Source organism: Polypterus senegalus, chromosome 2, assembly GCF_016835505.1.
Source record: "Polypterus senegalus isolate Bchr_013 chromosome 2, ASM1683550v1, whole genome shotgun sequence".
NCBI classification, from domain to species: Eukaryota; Metazoa; Chordata; class Cladistia; order Polypteriformes; family Polypteridae; genus Polypterus; species Polypterus senegalus.
Window position 1 is genome coordinate 290502543 of NC_053155.1, and position 22895 is coordinate 290525437.

At 35.1% G+C, this 22895-nt stretch overlaps 1 protein-coding gene across 2 annotated transcripts in view; it reads left to right on the forward strand.

Annotated features, from left to right (window-relative positions):
- The window catches only part of pds5b (PDS5 cohesin associated factor B), a 159428-nt gene that overhangs the window by 36298 nt on the left and 100235 nt on the right, over window positions 1-22895 (forward strand). Inside the window, exons 1-6 of one of the 2 annotated variants that reach the window (XM_039745756.1) lie at window positions 5229-5345; window positions 9374-9505; window positions 14423-14626; window positions 14947-15033; window positions 16505-16602; window positions 19350-19476. In XM_039745756.1, coding sequence (XP_039601690.1) covers window positions 9398-9505; window positions 14423-14626; window positions 14947-15033; window positions 16505-16602; window positions 19350-19476 — 624 coding nt within the window. In that variant the 5' untranslated portion in view covers window positions 5229-5345; window positions 9374-9397. Of the gene's footprint in view, window positions 1-5228; window positions 5346-9373; window positions 9506-14422; window positions 14627-14946; window positions 15034-16504; window positions 16603-19349; window positions 19477-22895 lie in introns of those variants that run through there. The other variant, XM_039745755.1, reaches the window with a different exon arrangement.

Below are 22895 nucleotides of genomic sequence, written 5' to 3' on the forward strand. Positions count from 1 at the left end.
AGCACTGCAATATTAAAATTTTACATTATTTAAATTATTTAAGAAGTAATTTGGAGATGTTGGGACAGCTTAGCTATTAGCTAAACAAACTAGCTTGATGGACTGAATGGTGTAATCTTATTTCTCAAACATGTATTATTATTATTTTAAATTTAGAATGTCTGTGTTGAGTCCAAGAATTTCTCAGATGGATTCAAACTGCTTGGGTTCATTTAGACCTTATTTTATTTCAGAAAATACAAACATCAGAAGGGATGGGTAATCTGTAATTTTGTTGGATATAATTAACTGCTTTACCCTTTTTAAAGACTGGAAAATGATAGCCTTTTCTTTGTGTTCATTATGAGGAAAAAGCGTAACTTATGGCAGCTTTTATTTTACTGAAGTGTGTTTTTCAGACTTGTTTGAATCACACTGTAACTTTTTAGACAAGTTGTTATTGTTTTAATTATTTTTCTGACCCAGTAGCAGAGGGAGCTGGTGCTGCCTTAGGTGAAATAAGTTGCAGGTGTGGCCATTTAATTAAATTCTCCTCGGGAAACATTTTGTCCTCCAAACCAAAATTTCACTGACCAAACTCACTGTGGGGAGCACCATTGCATACCTGTGCCAAATCCCAAATACGCATTCATGGGACACTTCCCTAATAAAGCCCAGGTGAGGTCATTGAATAAAGTTTCTCAAGGGATACATTTTCAAAAAAGAAAAACAGACTATGATCCCCTCATGTACAAATTGAGAATCTGTGCAAAATTTGGCAGAGAGAGGTTCCAAGAGGTGGAGGTGTATGCCAGACATACACATCTGCCTTTATATTTATGTAATGGGTTAAGGTAAGAAGACAAATATATATATATTTATTTAAATAAATACATTGATCCTTTTGTCATCGGTAAAAGTCCAAGTGCCCAATTCATCATCTGCAGTTCCACTTGTAATTATTAATTTCTCTGCTTTAATGTTTTGAGAATTTATTTTTGTGAGTAATTGGATTCCATAATTGCAGTAACTCCTTGCTGGGTTGGAATCAGTAGGGCTGCTTCTTTGTATTTCCTTGTTTATTTTGATTCCTCGAATAGATACACAGTACCATGTTGATAAAAACTTGATGGCTTATTGAATCATTGGTATGACATGCAAATGGGGTAAAACTACAGTTTTTAGGGTTGTTCCCTCTATTGAACCCTCATTAAACTTTTCAAACTCCATAAACTCTATCCGTTAAGTTGGGTTAACTGTAATATACATGCAAATTTGTTAAACATCCACTCAGCTTTTTATAAGTATTGCATAGTTTTCATTGTGTTGACCCTCCCATTACAATTCCCCAATGAACGTATTGAAACTTTCTGAAGCCTGTACTAGTCAGTGGGGCCGCTAGACACCGTTGAGTGAAAACGTGTACAGTGGGGCTGTTGCATTTAAAATGACAATCAAATGCGCGTTAAGCTTGAACATTTATCCGTGGTAGCTATTTAGATGATTCAGAAGGCTTTTGGGGACGATGCAAGGAGTACTACCTCAATATTCTTCGTCAGCTGAGAGATGCAATATGATGAAAATGGCTGGAGCTATGGGCAACTGGTGATTGGCAGCTTTATCACAACTATGTCCCCACTCATGCATCATGTCTCATGCCGAGTTTTTTGATGAAACATCAGATCTCCCAGGTAACTCAGCCCTTTTGAACAGCATGAGTAAAGTTGTAATTTGGAGGTACAGATTCAATTGAAATAGCCACACCAATAGAGCTAAGCCACATTTCACTTAATGTAATAAAAGTCAATTTTTCTATAACTAATAAGATCGTTGATGGGAAAGGTATTGTTGGTTAATGCTGTAATATTTAATAAAGGTCATTTTTAAGGTCTAGGAAGAGCAGAGCTGAACTGGCGGAGAGTTACGGCTGTTCAAATGGTAATTAAGCTGTTCGCATTAATACCACTTTGTGTGGATTTTTTTTATTTAATCTATAGTCTGTAGTTATAGCTTTATATCTAGAGATGAAATGGTAATTAAGTTATTTGCATTTATACCGCATTGTCTTGATTTCTTACATGAACTGAGGTTGGTTATTAAAGTATTGATGCAGTGCACATTTGAGAAAGAGTTTGCTACAGAGTTATCATGTCCTAGCAAGTCATTATGGAAAGAGTTAGGATTAAAAGTACAGAGTCAAGAGAGACAAATTGCCTTACGGATATTTTCAGAGAGGTCCTGGGCACCAAATCTATTAGGATGCAGACTATCCCGCCAGAAAAAATGCAGCCACTCCTAGAAGAGATCCCAGTTGTCCACAAACCCAAAGTTCTGTCCCACACAGAAGCCTTTCAACCAGTTGTTTAATGCTAGCAGACAACTGTAGCACTCCTCTGATATTCTAGTCAGAGGTAAGGGACCTGACATGAAGATTCTCACAGCTGGGGTCCCCTTCTTTTTGGCATTAATAAATGCTGTGAAATCCACCTTAAGAATCTTCGACTGTCAGTATTGTATGTCGTTTACCCTGGCATGTATAACGATGGTTCCCACTGCCCTGTTCTTGTGCCTTTCGAAGGCTGCCGGTGCTCTTCTTGTAACATCTTGTACATGAGCATCAGGAAAAGAAGACACAAAAGATTTCTGTTTATGGCAAGAAATGTTTAGGTTTCGTACAATAGGATCACCAATCACAAATACATCACCCATGGCTTCCGACACGGTGGGGGAGCGGAAAGGGTCAAACTGCTTCTGGTTGGAGATTATTGCCTGGGCCGATTTGCGGTGATCTAGGCTTAAACCTCTGCTTGCATAGCTGAAGCAGGCTGATTCCCTCGTCATTGTCGTTGTTGCTCCATGGGGGTGCAAGGGTAATACTCACTTGGCACTGAAAGTGAGTGGAATGGCCTGGAGTTGAGGTTGCTAAATTGTGATTAGCTGCAACGATTTCAGATGTTGGTGAGGACCATTTCAGCAGGCGAGCCTTCAGTTACCTCGGGTGTCTCCGTCTTTACAGGAGCGGCTAAATCTGGTTCTCGAGGGCCTAGAGTTCTTCGACAGGGCGCTCCATCTCGCCGTTGGGCATTGTCCACTTCCACTTCTGCCTTGTATCCTCGGAAAGAGAGAGAGAAAGAGAGTTACATAAGTAAGTTAAAACACAAGTATAAAATTAATACATAAATAATGAAGTAAACATATATACTGAATTACAAATTTAATGTAGAAAAAAAAAAAAATGAACGGCATAGTTTAAATTTAAACAATGCCCTTAAGCCTAAACTTTTAACAAAATACTAATTGAGCAAGTACAACCTGAATTTGAATGCCTTCCTAAAAGGCAAATTGAAAAGAAGGCAAAAAGTAAACAAGGCTAAAGTATTCATTTTGAGATTTTTGACGTGTCAAAGCAAAAATTAAGCAATCAAAATGACTGTTGACTTTGAACAAATTGATGATGGCTGATTTAGGTTTAGGTTTATTTGTCATATATAGGTTAACACAGGGTCAACATACAATGAAATGTGTATGACTTTACCTAATTTCCAGTTTTATTGCTGGGCAGCAAATATACAGGCGATAAGAACCTGGACACAAATAGAAGAACATACACAGGCTGGAACCGCAATAGAAGTAAAATCCTGCAGTAGTACTTTGTATTCCTTGCTATGTGCTTCAATAAACACACGCTATCGGCAATATACTAATAGCCCAATTGTGCTCTACTCACTTAGAATCTGGAACCAATGTAGAAAGCATTTTAAGACGGAGAAGCTTCTATCTGTGCCACCTCTGCAAGAGAACTACCTCTTTCAACCTTCACAAACATATGCAGTTTTTAATATCTGGAAAAAATTTGGCATTGACTTGCTTAGAGATCTTTATATAGACAAAGTCTTTGCATCCTATGAACAATTACATTCCAAATTTAACATTCCAGCTACACATTTCTTTCACTATCTTCAAATCAGAAACTTGTTAAACAGAACCTTCCAGATTTTCCTCATCTTGCACCCTCATCCATGCTGGAAAAAATATTGCTCAGTCTCAAGGACTTAGACTCCATCTCTACAATATATAAAATCATTTTACAATCCCTCCCTTTCAAAGATCCAAGAGGACACTGGGAAAAAGATCTCAATTAATATATCAGAAAAGGAGTGGAAAGTAGCAATGCAGAGAATTCACTCGAGCTCCATATGCGCAAAGCATACAATTGTACAACTTAAAATTATATATCAAGCACATCTGTCTTGACTAAAACTCTCCAAAATGTTTCCAGGGCATGATCCAACCTGCGAACGTTGCGACCAAGTCCCAGCCTCACTGGGTCACATGTTCTGGGCCTGCACCAAATTAACATTATTCTGGACAAAAATTTTTAATTACCTTTCAGACAGCCTTGGACTCTCAATCCCTCCTAACCCATTAACAGCTGTGTTTGGGGTTCTTCCAGAGGGGCTTAAAGTGGAGAAATACAAACGAATTGTGATTGCATTCACTACACTTTTGGCATGCAGACTTATTCTGATAAACTGGAAGAACCCAAACTCTCCTCTTTTAAGTCAGTGGGAAACTGATGTGTTATATTATTTGAAGTTGGAAAAAATCAAATACTCAGAGGATCTGTACAGACTTTTTTCAAAACATGGCAGGATCTAATCAATAATATTTTAAAATAAGTTCATAAAGCTCAGAGAATTTATTAATTTAGGTATGTTTACAAGCCTTAAATTTAACGCCATTTGGCTTGCTCTCTCTCTCAGGGCTGGGGATCGATCTGTTCTTAATTCAATTTTTCTTTTTGTAAAAACTTGATTGCTTTGTATGGATTGTAATAAAATGAATAAAAAAAAAAAAAATGTGTATGATGAGAAAAACAAGTCACTCAGCCTAGATCGAATAAAGCTAAAAAATAATTAAAAAAAAATTGAAAGTAATTTAAAAAAAAAATTACAAGTTAAAAACAACTAGCTATATAAAATAAAATGTGTACATTTTAAAGGAAATTATAGAGCAATATAAGTTGAATGAGCAGCAAGTACAAATGACGTTTATTGCACAGATAATGTTTTATAAGTACAGATGCATATTCCATAAAGTGCAGATGAATGTTCCAGTCAGTATTCAGAGTGTATGCAGGTACAGTTTGTGTGTGAGTAGTACAATATAGACATAATGCAATGTTGGTGCAATGTAAATGTATGTAAGAGTCGAATGGCCTGGTGGTAAAAACTGTTCTTAAGTCTTGTAGTCCTAGAAGCCAGACTCCTGTATCGTCTGCCAGACAGTAACAAGGAGAACAGCTGGTGTGCTGGATGGCTGTGGTCCTCTATGATGCTGCTTGTCTTACGCAAGCACCGATGGAGGTAAATGTCTTTAACTGAAAGAATAAGCATGATCTCTTAAATGGGCATTACATTAAAACTTGTTTTTTAAAACTCCACAAATACTATCCTCAATTGTTCATCAAAATCAACAACTTGGTAATTATACTGTTACACAAGTTTTTTTTCAACTGGTGCACCGTGGAAATAGCAGTGTAAAGCCCTAGGTCCTGACGTGAGAGAGACACTCTCCTCTGGTGGTCGAAACACTCTCCTTGGTGGTTTCTGAGAAATCAAATGTGTGGTTTTTATTATGTAATAGTAATAATAACAGCAGCTGACTACTCAAAACTGTAAATGTGGAGAGGACCTGGGCTTGAGCATGCTACCTCTTGACTATAAGGCAGCTATTATTACCTCTACACCAACCAAGCAGACATTCCTAGGTTGTGTCGATTGATATTTAAGCTTTGGTTTTTACACACAGCAACATGTAATTTGAATAATTTTTTTTTTCTTCAATTATATTCTTGTATAAGGGTGCACTTGTTTTGTTATACCTTTTGTGAAAGTATTTATTTGATAGTTGAACTTCAGTCTTCACACATTATACACTTCATGTCAACATTTTGTCAAGTATTACTGTAACATGAAAAAACGTTTTAGCTATCTGTTCAACATTTCTTGCCTCACATTTCCTGCAATCCTACATTTACCCAGATTGTTGTAGACACGGAACATACCTGAAATCTATGTATTCCAAAAAATTACATACTATTTACCCTGTACAATTCCAGATACCTAACACCCAAATAAACAGACTTCAGCTCTGAGAATTTTGCGTATGACTTCAGTTGTGTCGGTGGGGATGGAATAGCAGGCTTCTTGCTGACTGACACATGTGCAAAACAAAGGTACTGATGAAGAGGTGCGTAGGAATTTAAGGTGGCCTAGCATTACACCTCTTTTTTGTAGGCTTCAGGGATTCTAGTGTTAATCCCTTACATTGTCCAGTTGTTTACCTTCTACTACAATTTTATTGGTATTTATTTTATTTTCTTCTATGTGCATTGACTTTGTCTTGCGCTTATTGATTTTTAGATTTTCCATCTATGCTGTCCTAACTAGTTTTTTGGTTTGATGTTTGGCATCACTGTGTGTGTGCTTTAACAAACACATATCAAAAGCATAATTAAAGTACAGGTCAGTTGAAAATTAAAACTCTCTCCATAGTATTTGCATGTTCTCATTGTTGGCTTTCTTTTGTTTTGTTGAGTAATGACACTAGATGCTGCCTCACTAAAACCATGAGGACAAGATGACTTTGAAATAAATTCACATTAACAGCTGGGGTGTGTGACAACTATGAACGCTGACACAGATCTGAACCTTTTCTTAGAACATTGATTAGGATTGAAGTAAAGAAGCAAAGCACCTTAACCTTAGGAAAGACATGCATATGACATTATTAGCCAGTCCTAAACTGCACATTTCTTATTTTTTAATCTAATTGTATTTTATATGTGCAAGCTGTTCTCATACTAGTATTCAAAAGTTTGGAATTACCCAAAACTTTTAGATTTTTGATAGAGGTACTGTTAAATTAATTTAGAAATATAGCCAAGACATTACTAATATTGCAAATGGCTATATATCACTGACTTTATAATATTGTCTTATGACTGCGAAGCCTAATTTTCATTTGACATTTCTCTTATCTCATCCTTAATTAATCATGTTTAAATGGTAATTGGTAATTAGAAAGAAACTCTTCTGTTTGCACAGCTACAACCTGTTATTCTGGCTATTAGCATGTACAGCCCCCTCTTGCCTACCCACCTCTCCATACTCCTTGCACTGTATTAAGCTGCTCCGCCCCTGCTATTACCATGTACAGCCCCCCCTCGAAAGCCCACCTCCCCATACTCTTTGCTTGTGATCTCCGCTCCGCATTGTCCCCACTATTAGCTTGTTCAGCATCGCGTGATCAGCAAGATCCCGCCCCAAGCCTCTCCCCTCACCACATGCGAACCTGCTTCTAAAATATTTACCCACCCACCTGCTCATCCCTTGCCATCTCTTCCCTGCTTTCATGGCATTTAAAATTTAGTAACAGATGCTCTGCTGTCTTCAAAAACCACTGAATAACAAATATTTACCAGTTTGTTTTTTGGTTTTTTTTTTGGTTTTAAGTCAAGCAGGCTGTTTTTTTGGCAGCCCAATCAATTCTCCTTCCATGCAAATCTAAACTACTATTAACACATTAGAAATATTATTACATGTTAACTAGCCTTCCTGCAGCCTCCATGTCTAGCCAGTGCAGAAGATTTTAACATTGATTTGTGTACCTGTTGGAATTAGCAACAGGTATAGAATAGCTCATTTCATCTTTATTTTTATTCTTGTATTGTTATTCTCATTTCATCCATATTCTTAACAAGGCATAGGTAAAGAAACTACTTGGTTGGAGATTTGTCTTGATGTTTATTTACCACAGTAGAACCATTACATTCAGATGATTTAGATAATTGTATTTTTGTAGAGTATTCATTGCTGAGTACAGGAAGAATAAATGTGAAATCTTGGTTTTCTTCTTGGGGCTAAATGTTAAAATGATTACTACTCATGGCTGGTTGATTTGACAGATTGTCGAATTCTGAAAGCTTGCAGCAGTAAGATGTATTTTTATTTCTGATCTTGTACAGGCTATAAGTAGGTAATATAACTTAAATTAACAGAATACTTTTATTTCAGTGTCTTTCTTAAACAAGTATTAAGTCCTTGTTAAACTGTAGTTTTCTAAAATAAAATATGCAATGCATGCATGTACAATGAAGAAAAGTTTCTTTAAATCTGCTACATTTTACTCTACACTAGGTAAAAATTTTCATAACTATTTTTAAAAATTGTAATTGTAATCTTTAGTTTAAAAACTAGTGAAATAACAATGTACCATATCAGATATACCTGTTTCGATTTTTTTTTTATTGTAGCATAAGCTTATTGCAATATTTTGTAGATGTACATTAGAATAGCATCTGGCTTGCTGTGGTGATGTACTTTAGAAATATTCCAAATTTGTCATCATATAATCCAAGCAAATTACTGTTAATGTGAGAATTGGTGTCCAAAAGCCTTTTTTTCCTCTCCATACTCTTTTATTTCTCTGCTAGTCATTGTGGCTGATGAAAATGTATATTTCACCCTGTTTGTTTTTAATTAATGTTTTTCTGTTCCATTTGCTTTGTAAATTTTTCAACAAATATAAAATTGGAAATAAAAAGTGCTCTCTCACCTACACATGGGTTTCATGAACTTGTTTCTTATGTGACAAAATCTGTGCTTTATCTATGGTTGGTCAGTACTGTTTTATACACAGTTCCGTCCTTTAGCCTCCATCTGCATATGTCACATTTATATAAGCTGTGTCTCTGTTCAAATGTGTTCATTTTGCAATTGAGCAGACTAAATTATTGAACAAGACTATCACTGTTTATTAACTTTGGCAGGACTCGGCCAATAAGCACTATGGGCACTTCTGATGGTATCTCTACATGAAGCATGGCCACATTTTTCTGGCCTGGAGCAATTTGATTGCATCCTTCTCGGCACCTGATGAGTGCCACACAGCTGAAACTTTGTTTCTAACTTTTTCTTTTTCTGAAAATCAATTAGAATTTACATTAGTAAAATGCAAAATCTTTCTTTTTTTCCCCCATAAGTAAAGGAAGTCTCGGCCTATGTTGATTTGCAATAGGGGGTTCCAGGAACCTAACTGCTGTTGTTTCCTTTAAGTATAATACTGTATTTATAAGCTTAATGGTGGTAATAGTAAAAGCAAATGTCAGTATATGAAAATAAATGTGTTGAGGATAGTGTGGAAGGCTTTGTTTCTGAGTATGGTTACTGTCATTAAAATATTTATTCCTCAAATATATTAATAGGTTTTCTGGTCATCATACCATTTAAGGGTTTTATTTTACTTACAATTAATGTAGGAAGTTTTTGCTTTATATTATTCACAAGGAAAAAAAAAAAAACAAAAAAACTTGTGTCTCTTTCTTTTTCAGGAAAATTTCGAGTGAACCGTAATCATGGCTCACTCTAAGACCCGAGCCAATGATGGAAAGATTACGTATCCCCCTGGAGTAAAGGAGATATCGGACAAAATTTCGAAAGAGGAAATGGTTCGGAGGTTAAAGGTTAGTAAATGCGTTTTCATGGAGGATAGTATAACATCATTTAAATGAAGTTAAATTTAGTAGCTGAATTAGATTTCAGTACTGTGTTACTGTTTTTGTTTTGTTTTAGACAAACATTGAAACCTCCTTTTCATTGTTATATATGTGTTTTTTTCATTAAATTGAAAGCTGAAAATTTCATTTGCTATATATTCATTACATGTGAGACAGGGGATTGAAGCTTTTTTTTTTTTGGGTGTTTGTGTTATGAGTATACTGTATCTGTGAGGTACATATCAGGATCAGTCTGCATACTGTTTAGCAAGCTAACTGTACTGTTAACTTAATTGTATCACAGTGATAAAATACAGTATATCTAGACAAAAGTGCATTTTTAATACTTGACTTTGTGTCCCCTTTAAATTCTGTTTAAAAACAAACAAAAAAAAAAAAAAAACAGCTAATCACAACACAGCTATTTGTACACTGTAACAAAGTATTCCTTTTCCTGAATCACATTGTTTACATACACTAAAACATTCTTTAATTTTATTAAAGTAAGGAATATGGAAATTAGACTAAAGGACTGCAGGTATCTGGGTATATCAACTTGAGTAATCTAGCAAACTAGCTTTGCTTGGGTTTTCAGGCAAGCTTGTGTCACAGATGTATTGAGAATGGTACTCCACATAAAGCTACTTAGTGCTGAAAACAAACAATTTAATTAAAGGAGCTAGAAGAACCTATCATGACTTAATAGCAGCCTGTTGCTTTACAGTATTTAAAAATTCCCTGTGAAAGTATTGACCTATGAACCTGTGAACAATAAATCAACTGATAGGTGTGTAAGTGTTTCCAGGAAAGGAATATTGGAAAATGCACAAATTGTAACTAAAAATATGGCAATGAGTGACATAACAGAAGTTGTAGTATATGATGAAATCCTCATGATTCCATGTAGTTGTGTTCTGTTTGCCTCGAGTTCGGAGATATCACGGAAGTGTTTGTGTGTTTGCATGAATATCGCCAAACTCCGTGAAATGCATTGTCAGTGGGGAAGGACTAACTGAACTAGATTTGACAGGATTTTAATAGTGTAATCATCTTTATTTAAAGTGTCTCTGAGAGCTAGGGAAACATCTGCCAACTATACTGGACCAATTGCTGTTGCCAAAAAAGTGACCTGAGCTGTATTGAGATCAAAAAAGAAAGAACATAGAGATGCACAATCATATGTTTCGTCAAAACTAAGCGGAAATGTTGAAACCATAGTCAAAAGTCAGAAAAATATATATAGGTCTTTTAAAGGCATAAAATTCAAACTGGTGTGTCATGATTGAAGTCACTGGCTTGTTCTGTTTTTTGAAGTCTTGCTTAAGGCTCGCCAAACTTTCTGTTGATGCTTTGCTCTTTTTCTTCTATATGAAGATAGAAATGTCATGTAAATAGTAGTACATTTTTTGTTATTATTTCGTGAATTGTCTTGTGTATGGGCAGGGAGGGGGGTGTCAGGCTCCTTCAAGGTTTGTTTTCACTCTTACTGCACCATGCACATGGCTAATTATGCATTTATAGGACACATGTTTCCTTCTGTTCTATTAATATGCATGCATGCATCTCTTCTATTAACATCGACCTGCACAGATAACTCGTCTCACAGAGTCTGTAATGTATTCTGTATCTGGGGGGCAGTTCCATCAATGTTGGCTATTATAGCTCTCTGAGGATATTGTGCTGGCCTCGCAAATCATTATGGGGCACTGGTAAGAAGAAAATAAACTACAAACCACCCGAATTATCAATAAATAATTCCACGAAAAAGGACGAAGGCAACAAATTTGCTGTGAATAATGCTTTGGCAGAATTTGCTGATCAACACTATATGTTGCATAATAGAACAACATTTAAATATCACAGAACATTTTTAATAGAGTTGTTCTTCCATGAAACAATTATATTCATCTAAATGAGTTTTTAATTTCTTCTTCACCATAATATTTTAGAGCCCGAGATTTCAAGTTTTCAGAAATATTCCCAGGAACATAAAATTTGTTTTTACTCAAAAGATTGTCCTCGTGAGGTAACAGATCTCAACCCATTTTTCTATTTGTGGCATTAATCAATTTTTTAGTTTATACAGCACCGTCCAATCCAATAAACCATTAAATGTTGCTTTACAAAGCAAAGCAAACAAGGGTACATGAAAAAATAAAAAGTACATAAAAAAATAATGTTAAAATGAATGGCTGAAGCATGTATAAGTAAAAAACAAACTGAATTATATACGAGGGATATCCAGAAAAAAAGGTTACAAGTGCCCTGGAGGGTGCAGGGAATTTTTTTGTCGAAGGTTGGCATACCTGCGTGTAAGGGGGTCCTAACGGTCAAAATAAGCCCGGGACCGCGTCAGTCAGTTGTGAAATGTCATCACAGCAAGCGAGTTCGTCAACCTCTGCTGAGGCCGTTTGCTCCACCTACCGCCAATGCGAGATTCGTTCGGTCATCAAGTTCCTCACTTTGCGTCGCGAATCTGCGGCCGAGATCCATCGTCAGCTTGTGGAAACTTATGGACATGAGGTAATGTCACGTCAGCATGTTTACAAGTGGGTTAGGTCGTTTAAAGAAGGTCACACTGACACTCATGACGAAGAAAGGAGTGGGAGGCCGTCTCTCGTTTCAGAAGAGCTTCTGCAGCAAGTTGATGAAAAAATTTGCAGTGATCGTTGTGTTACGATTGACACCCTTCATGAAATGTTCCCACACATCTCACGAAGTCTCATGGGTAAAATTGTCTCAGAAAAACTTGAATACAGGAAGCTGAGTGCAAGATGGGTGCCAAAAATGTTGACTCCAGAACATCGCCAAAATCGCGTTTTGGCTGCACGTGAATTTCTTCAGCGTTATGAAATTGAGGGTGAGGCGTTCCTTGACTCTATTGTGACTGGAGACGAAACTTGGGTATGTCACTATACTCCTGAGTCCAAAAGGCAGTCTCAACAATGGCGCCATACCCTTTCCCCATCAGCCAAAAAATTCAAAGTTCAGTTTTCAGAGCGGAAGATTATGGCATCTGTCTTTTGGGACAGAAAAGGGGTTTTGTAGGTGGATTTCATGGCCAAAGGGACCACCATCAATGCTGAAACATATTGGGAGACCCTAAAAAAATTGAAAAAAAAAAGAATAAAGGCAAAAGGAGGGGAATGCTGACTCGTGGTGTGTCCCTCCTTCATGACAACGCCAGACCCCATACCGCTCGTGTGACTCAGGACCTGCTTGTGTCCTTTGGATGGGATATTGTTACCCACCCACCCTATTCCCCGGACCTTGCACCCTCAGATTTTCACCTTTTCACCAAACTGAAAGAATTCTTGGGTGGGAAACGTTTTTCCAACGATGAGGAGGTGAAGGAGACACTGGAGAAGTGGCTTTCGGAGGTGGAGCAGAGCGTATTCGACGAGGGTATAAAAAAGCTGGTGCCCAGGCTGAAGAAGTGCATCGAAGTTGACGGCGATTATTTTGAGAAATAAACACATTTTTGGAACATACCCTGTAAATTTGGTTGAAATATATTCATTTTTTGATTTTTAACAGCTGTTGTAACCTTTTTTTCTGGATATCCTTCGTAGGTAGATATTTTAGGACTGCATAAGCGTGTATTTGCAAAAAGATTAAAAGTAATGATTATTCACAGACTGGGGAAAAAGAAAACAAGGTTAGGAATGCACCTGATGAGAGCTACAAAGCTGAAACATTGTGTCTCTAGCTATTTGATTTTTTCAGCATTGGAACCTTGTTCCAGTGTAGTAAATTAGATTAGCATTCAGTAAAACAGAATGGAAGAAACAGGATTAGGAAACATGTTACATAAAACAGAATAAAGTTACTTTCAAGTTGGAAATTTAAGAGTACACTAGTGGTGTTTCAGCAACAGTTCTTTGGAGTGCCATAAATGGCAGAAGCTGTAAAAATAGAATTTTGAGAAATCCACATCAAAGGATCTTGGTTATCTGGCGAGTTGGACATCAGTAAGATGAAACTACAATGACAGGTAATATTGGGTAATAAAATGAAAAAGCTATGATACACTGATAATTTTGAACATGAGCAGATACCATAGAAGCACCTGATGTATTTGAACTGGATAAGGGAGGTGTGTTTATTCAATTTTTTCTGAGTTGGAACTTTGAATGATAATACTTCATACAGGAGGACCGTTAGAACTGAAATAATCCAGTCTAGAGAGACATGACAAAGTATTACTGTATCAGAGGAGAGGGGGAGAGTGGTAGTGGTTAAAAGATGTTAGTTGTTAATGATAAAAAGATGCCTTGTCAATTGCAGATATATGGTTTACAATTCTTATGTCAATAGCAACTGGCTACAGATGGTGAAAGGTTAAGATTACAGAAAGTAAAATCCAGGGAAAATTTATCAAGCATATATATATATATATATATATATATATATATATATATATATATATATATATATATATATATATATATATATATATATATATATATATATATATATATATATATATATATATATATATATATATTAGAAATGATATACCTAAGTAAGAATAGTTTTAACTGAGTAAGAGTAGCAGATACAGTTGTCTGTCCATCCATTATCCAACCCGCTATCTCTGAACTACAGGGTCACAGTTGTCAAATTACACTAAATGTACAGAGACATTTTACTACTTTATTAGGTTATTTTTTTAAATAAAATGCATAATGCTCACAATCCTGAACTACCGTTTAGCTTGCAGTAGATCCAGATTTTCTTAGCAAAAGGGTAACATTTTCAGATTTTGTTTCGAGGTTGATATTTGTTCTGGGTCATCTTACTAATTTCCTCTGTGTTGTTTAAAAATGAAATGCTTGGATATCAATTATGTAAAAGAGTGTTAAAGATATAAATGTTTTTCAGATGGTCGTGAAAACATTCATGGATATGGACCAAGATTCAGAGGAAGAGAAAGAACTCTATTTAAACCTGGCACTACATCTTGCTTCAGATTTCTTCCTCAAGCATCCTGATAAAGATGTGAGACTACTTGTTGCCTGTTGCCTAGCGGACATTTTCAGAATTTATGCTCCTGAAGCACCCTACACATCACCTGATAAATTAAAGGTTGGAAACAGTGACATTTTGAATTATTTTGTGTTGAAAAAGTCAGTTTTCATGTGGGATATTTGATTTTAATCTGTAAGTAGAACATGTAGTGTTTTGATGCATTTTTTTTTTTATTTAATGTGGATAACGGTACTTTTATTGAAAAAGGTTTTTAATGTTGATTAAAGATAATCGATTCACCTACAAGAAGATTAAAGCAAAACATGCATATTTACCTTTTTGTTGCTTGTTTTATTATTTAAGTATTTATTAATTAAATATTATTAATTTTTGAGTGTTTTAGCATTTTGTAATTTAATTTTGTTATGTATCTTTAGGATATTTTCATGTTCATAACTAGGCAACTGAAAGGATTAGAAGATACTAAGAGCCCGCAGTTCAACCGGTATTTCTACCTACTTGAAGTAAGTAGAACAATCTGTATATATATATATATATATCTCTATATGGCTGATAAACTTTGAGCGAATTATGTGCTGGTTGATCTGGTGTAAAGGGTAGTTTTGTTCCAGTGTGGATTTCAAGACACCTGTTTACCAGTATTATAAAAATGAGTAGGAAACTTGCAAACACATTAAAATGTAAAACACAAAACGTGCAATTCTGTTCATTGAAAAGGAAATGAGAAATTAGATTTTCTCTATTTCTGTCAACGTAGAAGTGTCTTAAAAATATTGTCTTTGGACTTGAACCACAAAGCACTCTTGGTAATATTCTTAAGGGGTAAGCTTGCTTATTACACATAATTTTAATTGTTTGTTGAGTCAATGCAAAAAGTAAGGGAGGACAGAAAGAAGCTTTATCTTGCACTGTGTTTGCAGTGTACGCATCAAAACTGTTTGTTTATTGGTTGGAGAGGAATGAATACCTGCTATCAAATCTGTTTGAGTGGCAGAGGGTTAACAAGCATTTCTACTTAATATGAGGTAAGTCAAGGAGCTGGTCATAGACTTCAGGAAGCAAAATGACAACCATGCTTCCATGGTATTGGGATGCCATTGAGAAGGTGAGGAGGTTGGAATTTCTTGGGGTGACTATCCATGATGAATTTAAGTGACCACAAAACATTTCTGATCTTGTCAAGAAAGCTTACCAATGCCTCTCCTTCCTCGGATATCTGGTGAAAACTCCATCAGTTCTTACTTCTACAAGTACACAGTGGGAGTCCCCCCTCTATTCTTCCATCTTTTTAATCATAAATCTAGTGAGAATTGAGCAAAATGACGTATTTCATTGGCTATCTAGAAAGGTTACAATATACAAGCTTTCGAGGCCTCAAAATCTTGCATATTGTAATGTTTCTAATTAGTTAATAAAAGGTGTCATTTTGCTTAACTTCTCACTACATCCATAATGACTAACACAGGTATAACACCCTATCATACAGTAAATCTTAAAAACTCAGACTGATGTTTAGGTAGAAGGATCTCTTTATCTAACCACCTTTAAATTACCGGTAGCCAACACTTGTTACTTACTGTCTTGGAGGTTATTACTCCAAACCAGCTTAACTCTTACTTGAAACTGTGTGGTTGATAGATACATTTTGATTGCACTTCCGAGTTCACTATGCAGAACCATGTGTGAAATACTAAAAAAAAATATTTTTGTATGAAGAGCCTTTAATATATGAGCACAACCTAAAAATTACTTCTGAATATTTGTAGAAATAATTTAAATATGAAATGTTATAAAAGCTTTTTTAATTTAAATACACTGAAATATTGGAAATATAATGCTTTCAAAATAAAAATATTTCATTTTATTAAGTTAAATAATTAAAAATGTTTGTATAATGCATAGCCTTTCTTTTAGATGAAATAATTCTGTGACTAATAGTGTTCTGCAACTAAAATCGTAATTTCTTCTGTACAGAATATTGCTTGGGTAAAGTCTTACAACATTTGTTTTGAACTGGAAGATAGTAATGAGATCTTCACACAGCTGTACCGAACACTATTTCAAGTAATTAAGTGAGTAAATGCTTATTTACTTTTACTTTAAGATTTATTTTTCATTACAAGAGATTTCATTACTTTAATAGAATTTAAGTTTCTGTAATGTTATTTGCTCTCTGTTTATAAATACTGGTCAGGTTAATCTGTAAGAATTTACACTATGGGTGTAAGCAGCTTTTGTCTGCCGAATTTTCCCTATTTCATCTTGGAAGAGAATGTGTGGTTTCACGTTTCTCTTTTTAATTTGGTTTATTTTAGTGTCTATAGAATTTGCTGCAGCTATTAAGTACTGAAAAGGAAGTATAAAAATGGTAAAGATTAATTATTTTAAAGTGCATCTGCAAGACATTTACATAGTAAATTTTCAAGTCAGGTTTTGATGCAAAATACATGTATTGATAAAAAGTTTAAAAAAAAAAACCAACAAAACGTTTATCTCACTTGCTGAATTTCAGATTCTACATGACACATCTTTAACCATTCTAAGTTTTCAGTTTTAACTATGTAAAATATACATTCAAGTACCTGGGAATAATCAGTGTTATTTTTCTGAATGTATTTAATTTAGAAGTATTAAAATGTTCTCAAGGCAACATGGTGGTGCATTTGGAAATGCTGCCACCTCAAAAATCAAGTTAGCAGCACCTCCTAAATGTGTGCTTGTGTGTGGGCTAAAGTGAAAATTAAATTTAATTTTATTAAAATATTGTACTTCTCATTTCAATGTTTTTTATCCTCACATTTAAATGTTTTACAAGTTTACATTTTTAGTATTATATTTGTAATGGTGTTTAGTACTTTAATGATTAACAAATTTAATATAAAAATTGATTGTCATTTCCTAGATCTGAGTGGTTATTAATTTGTTTGAAGATGGCAATAGTTTTCTTATAGTTTAAAGGTAATACGGAAATTACATAATGTGAGATATGAAGGGTGGTTTTGGTAGCCTGGTTTTATATATTCTATGGATTATTCATTTTACAATATGTTGCATTGTTTTATCACATGCACCCTGGTAAAATTTATTTCCCTGGTAATGCTGTTTCTCACATCTATTCATTTAACTTTAAAATGTTAAGAAACCTTTAGGAAAAATAATTTATAATAATGGCAGAACTGGTAGTAATATAGATACCTCTTCAAAAAGGTGTCTATGTCTGCAGCTGAAACTAGTTTTTCAGTGCTGTCATGGCAGAGGTTCCCAATGATCTTTCATTGTAGCTTAATGGCATGAAAGGAAGAAAGGAAAGATGTATTTAATAAACCCAAATTTCAAGTTATCATTTTTATTCTTATACATAACCAGTATATTGGATTTGTTTTTATTTTAGTTATTAAAGTAACAACAGTGGCTAATGAGTAGTATTTGAAAGCTATGTAATAAGCAAGAATGCTCACAAAATGCTCATACATGCAATAATTTTAGTGGTAGTTGATATTATGTCTGTAGTGAAGACATTCCTTATATACAGTAATTCATATAATGCCCTCATCATATCATCATAGCTAATTAGCCAGTGAAAATGGTGCATCCAATGTGGTGGTGCTTTTTAAGAGCCACTGCTGATAAATTCACTGGCATTCTATCAGCAGGGAATGCCACATAAATTATCAGTAGGAGACTTCAGAGTGAAGTTATGTTTTTAAGTTTGATCAATGATGTTTAATTTGGACTTGAATTGAATCTCTAGAAACACAAAAAAAAAATCTACACAGAAATGTATAACTAAATCACCTTAGAATATTGTATAACCAGACTTTGATGTCATTGTGTGATGGTTGTAAATTGTGACCATTTTTCTTACCTAAAGTGTCTTGTTGTATAGACTGTTGCTCTAAGGTTTCTCAGCATTCTTTAGATTCATCCATCCTTCTTTCTATCCATTTCCTTAACCCATTTATCTAGGACAGGGTCACAGGGCAGCTAAAGCCTATCCCAGCAATCATCAGATGCAAAGCAGGAATACCACTTGTACAAGGTGCCAGTCCATCAAAGGGTGCAAACACACAGATTAGATAGAAGCAACTCCAGTTCACTTGATCTGTATGTGTTTGAACTATGGAGGGAAAGTGGAACATCTTGAGGAACCCTACGTGTACATGCAAACTTCACGCAGGCAGTACCCGAGATATAAACTCTGGTTGTCTTATTGTGAGGCAGCAGTTCTTCCGTTGTGTTGCCTATCATTCATTAGATATGAATCAAAACTAGGTTTGAAAAGTCTTTGGGACTATTTTAAGATCTAGTTTATCTCTGATTCCTTTACAAAAGAAGCTTCTTTTTTGATGTGATAATGAAGTGGTAATTTAACTATAAATTTCACCGTGGGAAATAAAAATTGTTCCATAGCTTAGAATCTTGTCCTTTGAAAACTTTTAGTATTGGATGTTCTCAAACCTCGTGGGAAGCTGGAACCTAAGAGCATGTTAAAACCTATAATGATTAATAGCATAACATCTCCAATTTGCTTAATCCAGTTCAGGGTTATGGGTTGCTACAGCTTGTCCTGCCATCAGGGGGCATCAAGACAAGAAACAGTTCAGAACCTGGGAATGTTTTTAGGGATGGTGGAGGAAAATCCACTATGACACGAGGAGAATGTGTAAATTTCAATATTAAAAATGAGCAGGATTTATAGTCCGGATGGTGCAATTGACAGAGTGGCAATACTACATATTGAGTTACCATCCTGCCGCTGAAACAAGTGTAATACACTTTAATCTTAACTTTTCATAATTTTCTCTGCTATCTGTTACAGCAATGGCCATAATCAGAAGGTTCACATGCACATGGTAGATCTCATGAGTTCTATCATTTGTGAAGGGGATACAGTATCACAGGAACTCCTTGATACAATTCTTGTAAATCTGGTGCCTGCTCATAAAGTAAGTAGTTTAAACTGTTTATATAATTTTATTATTATGAATACTTTGTTATACAGTATTTATTTATGTGTAACCAATTGGACTGTGTCAGCAGGTTAGTATATTGTCTGTAGTGATGCATTGCATTTTTACATGTAGTCTCATTAACTTTTAAATATCCAGCTCAGTTCTGCTGTTTCCGAGATTTTTGTTTTTAAAGTTTGCATCTTCATATATGTATATCTAATGGCTGAGGCAGCAAGTTATACCTTAGCTTTGATAATGACTGGGCTGTAGTAATTATATAGCAGTTTTAGAATGATGTGCAGCAAATAATGAAAGAGCTAAAAATTGTAAAAGTCTATATTTATGTGGCACAAAACTTCAGGAGATCTAACTAGATTAAAAACATATTGTTTAGAGCATCAGTTGCACTGTGACACTAGGGAGCATCTGTTGCACTATGAAAAAAGGTCAGGGAATCACATATATCCTTTAATATGGGTTATTTAATTGTTTTTTAGATATTAGTTATTATGACTTTTATCACCAGTACCGTATATTGAAAATAGTTATTCAACTTTTCCTCTTTCACTTTAGTTAAAGTTGAAACTGTATCACTGTTAACAAATAAGTTTCAGATCTATGATACTTTCTTTTTCTTTTAGTATTTCAGTAGTAAAAGAAATGTCAGTAATGAGATGAAATGAACTAGGAATTTGTAAGGGAGAATTAAAATACACAGACTATGAAATCACAAATCCTTTGAGCTTGCATTTTTCTGAAGTTTTCACGTGTCAGGAAGTGGATAATCTCCCAGCATTAACAGGGACAACTAAGGAGGTAATTGCAGAAGGAGAAGCACTACTTAGATTAAAAAGGCTGAAATCTTACAAATTACCAAGGCAAGATTACATTTATCCTTGAATGCATAAGGAGTGGTACTATAAATCCTTGATTCATATTTTTAAAAGTAACTGCACTCTGGGGAAATTCCTAAGGACTGGAAATGGACAATATTTTTCTGTTTTATACAAAGAGTGATTAGGCAGATCCAAGAATTTATATTTCAGTAACATGCATCCCATGTAAATTCATAGAAGGAATTATTAAGGAGAAGATTGAGCAGCACATGGCAGGAGTTTTGGTGAACAGTTTAATGAACAGGTGTTCAGACGGGAGGAGGTCTAACTTGCTGAATTTATGTGAGGAGGCAATGAAAAGATTTGATCAGAGTAGTGCATTATCTGGATTTTCAGAGTATAAATATAAGTAACAATAAGGTGTGTTTAATTTTAATACACAATTGGAGGTCTGAAACTTGAAAGTTTTGCTTATGAGAAGGACCTAGGAATCATACTCCTAGCTACTGAATGTTAAATTTGAATGTTAGATTATACTAGGCTGACCCGCCTTTTAAGGCGACCGACTTTTAAGTTGACCACTTCTTAAGGCAATTCCATATGTAGATCAATTTGATATTTTATACAAACTCATTAATTTGGTTATATTGCATTTGAGCGGTATTACTTTAATACTCGTAGTTTCTGTTATTTTTGTGATGAAATTTAAACTTTTTTTCTATATTGAGGTCGCCCTTTTGAACCCCCCTGATATTTACTACGCGGTGAGGCATTTGTACTCCATCAACATTAATTATTTCCAGAGACATAATATTGTCTATTTTTCCAGCGCATCGCGCACAAAAGCAAGGGAACAATGGGAGCACCAGAACTCTGCTCACATCATGTCGCTTCGTACCGCAAGCTGCAAGTTGCAAGTCTGTGATAAGCGGAATACCGCTACGCTTTCCACTCACGGGACGGAAGGACAATCCCAACCGCTTTTATATAGTAAGAAAGAAGTCGAAGATATCGCAAAATCTGGAGTAGAAAATCATCTTGTACCTGGAAAAACGAAACTACAAATCCCATCGTGCATTGCAAAATGGACGGGGCGTGTGTGAAACTCCGCGCCTGCGTAGCACTCACGGGATGGAAGGACAATCCCGACCGCTTTTATATAGAAGGATAGCATGATATTTAGAGTAGAAGTCAAATGAAGTTATGCTTAAGTTATATAACACACTAGTGAGAAGTCACCAGGAGTACTGTGTGCAGTTTTAGTCTCTTGGCTACCAAGAAGACATAGCAGGACTAGTATAAGTTTAGAGAAGAGCGACAGGGTTCATTTCAGGGCTGCAGGGAGTAAGTTATGAGGAAAGATTAAGGGAGTTGAACCGTTTCAGTTTAACCAAGACTAAGAAGTGACATGACTGAAATGTTTCAAATTATGGAATGAATTAGTACAGTTGATTGAGATTGCTACTTTTAATTGAATTCAACAACAACATGGGGGCACATTTAGAAACTTGTTGAGGGTGAATTTTGAAGTTTTTTCATCACACAGAGAGGTATACACACATGGAATAAGTTACTAAGTATTGTGGTAGGCAGTAGAGCCCAGGGGACTTTCAAAGCTCTGTAATTTTGGAGGAATTAGGTGGACAGGATTAGTGAACTTTGTTGGGCTAAAAGACCTATTCTTGTCAATTTTTTCCAAATGTGAAAAACCCCTGAGACAACATATTTCACCTTTTAAACCATTAAAATGCATTTGAAGACCCTTGACAGTTTCTACAACAACATACAAATTGTTTTATATTTAAAATAAGTATTTGTCTGAATATATTTGAACATGGATAAAATATTGTTGGGCATGCACTTATGTTAACATTTGAAGTATATGTCACTAGACCATTTCTGTGCTGCTTTTACAATAAACCATTTATTACAGATACATTTGGTCTACAGCCAGCTGTATTGCTATTGGTAAAAGGTCCAATGTTGAACAATATTGGGGGAAGATCAGTCTTGTGGTGTGAGAGTGTGATTTTAATTTTTTTTTTTTGTTAAACTTTATAACTTTATAAGCTTTGTTTTTATAGATTATCTGTACCTCAAACTACATTTTCATGCAGATTAACTTTGCTCAAGCATGTTGACACTGTGATGACTAATTTCACCCAGACTATCTTTCACATAAAACTCTACTATACTGATTGTGTTCAAAGAAAGAGAAGAGTAGAAAGAGACCCATATTCAAAGTGTGTGCTTCATATTTGAAAGCTTACCAGTAACAGTACATCATCTCTATGTTTTAAATGTTTTAAACATTTTGAAAGTTTTCCATTTTATTCTGCCTACAATATCCTTTGGGTTTGGATCTTTTCCTTTTTCATTTTTTTTTCTCATTGTAGATGATTCTTCTAGTGCTTAAAAAACTTGTCAATCAATGTGTGCAATTTTTTGACGTAATCCTTTAGGCAGCAGTTTTAGCTTTTGTTCTGCTTTTCATTAGTTGACAATTTCTTTCTATCTAGGAAATCACTCCACCACCTGAATACTGTTACTCAGCTGTTGCATGTGCTTGATTTATAT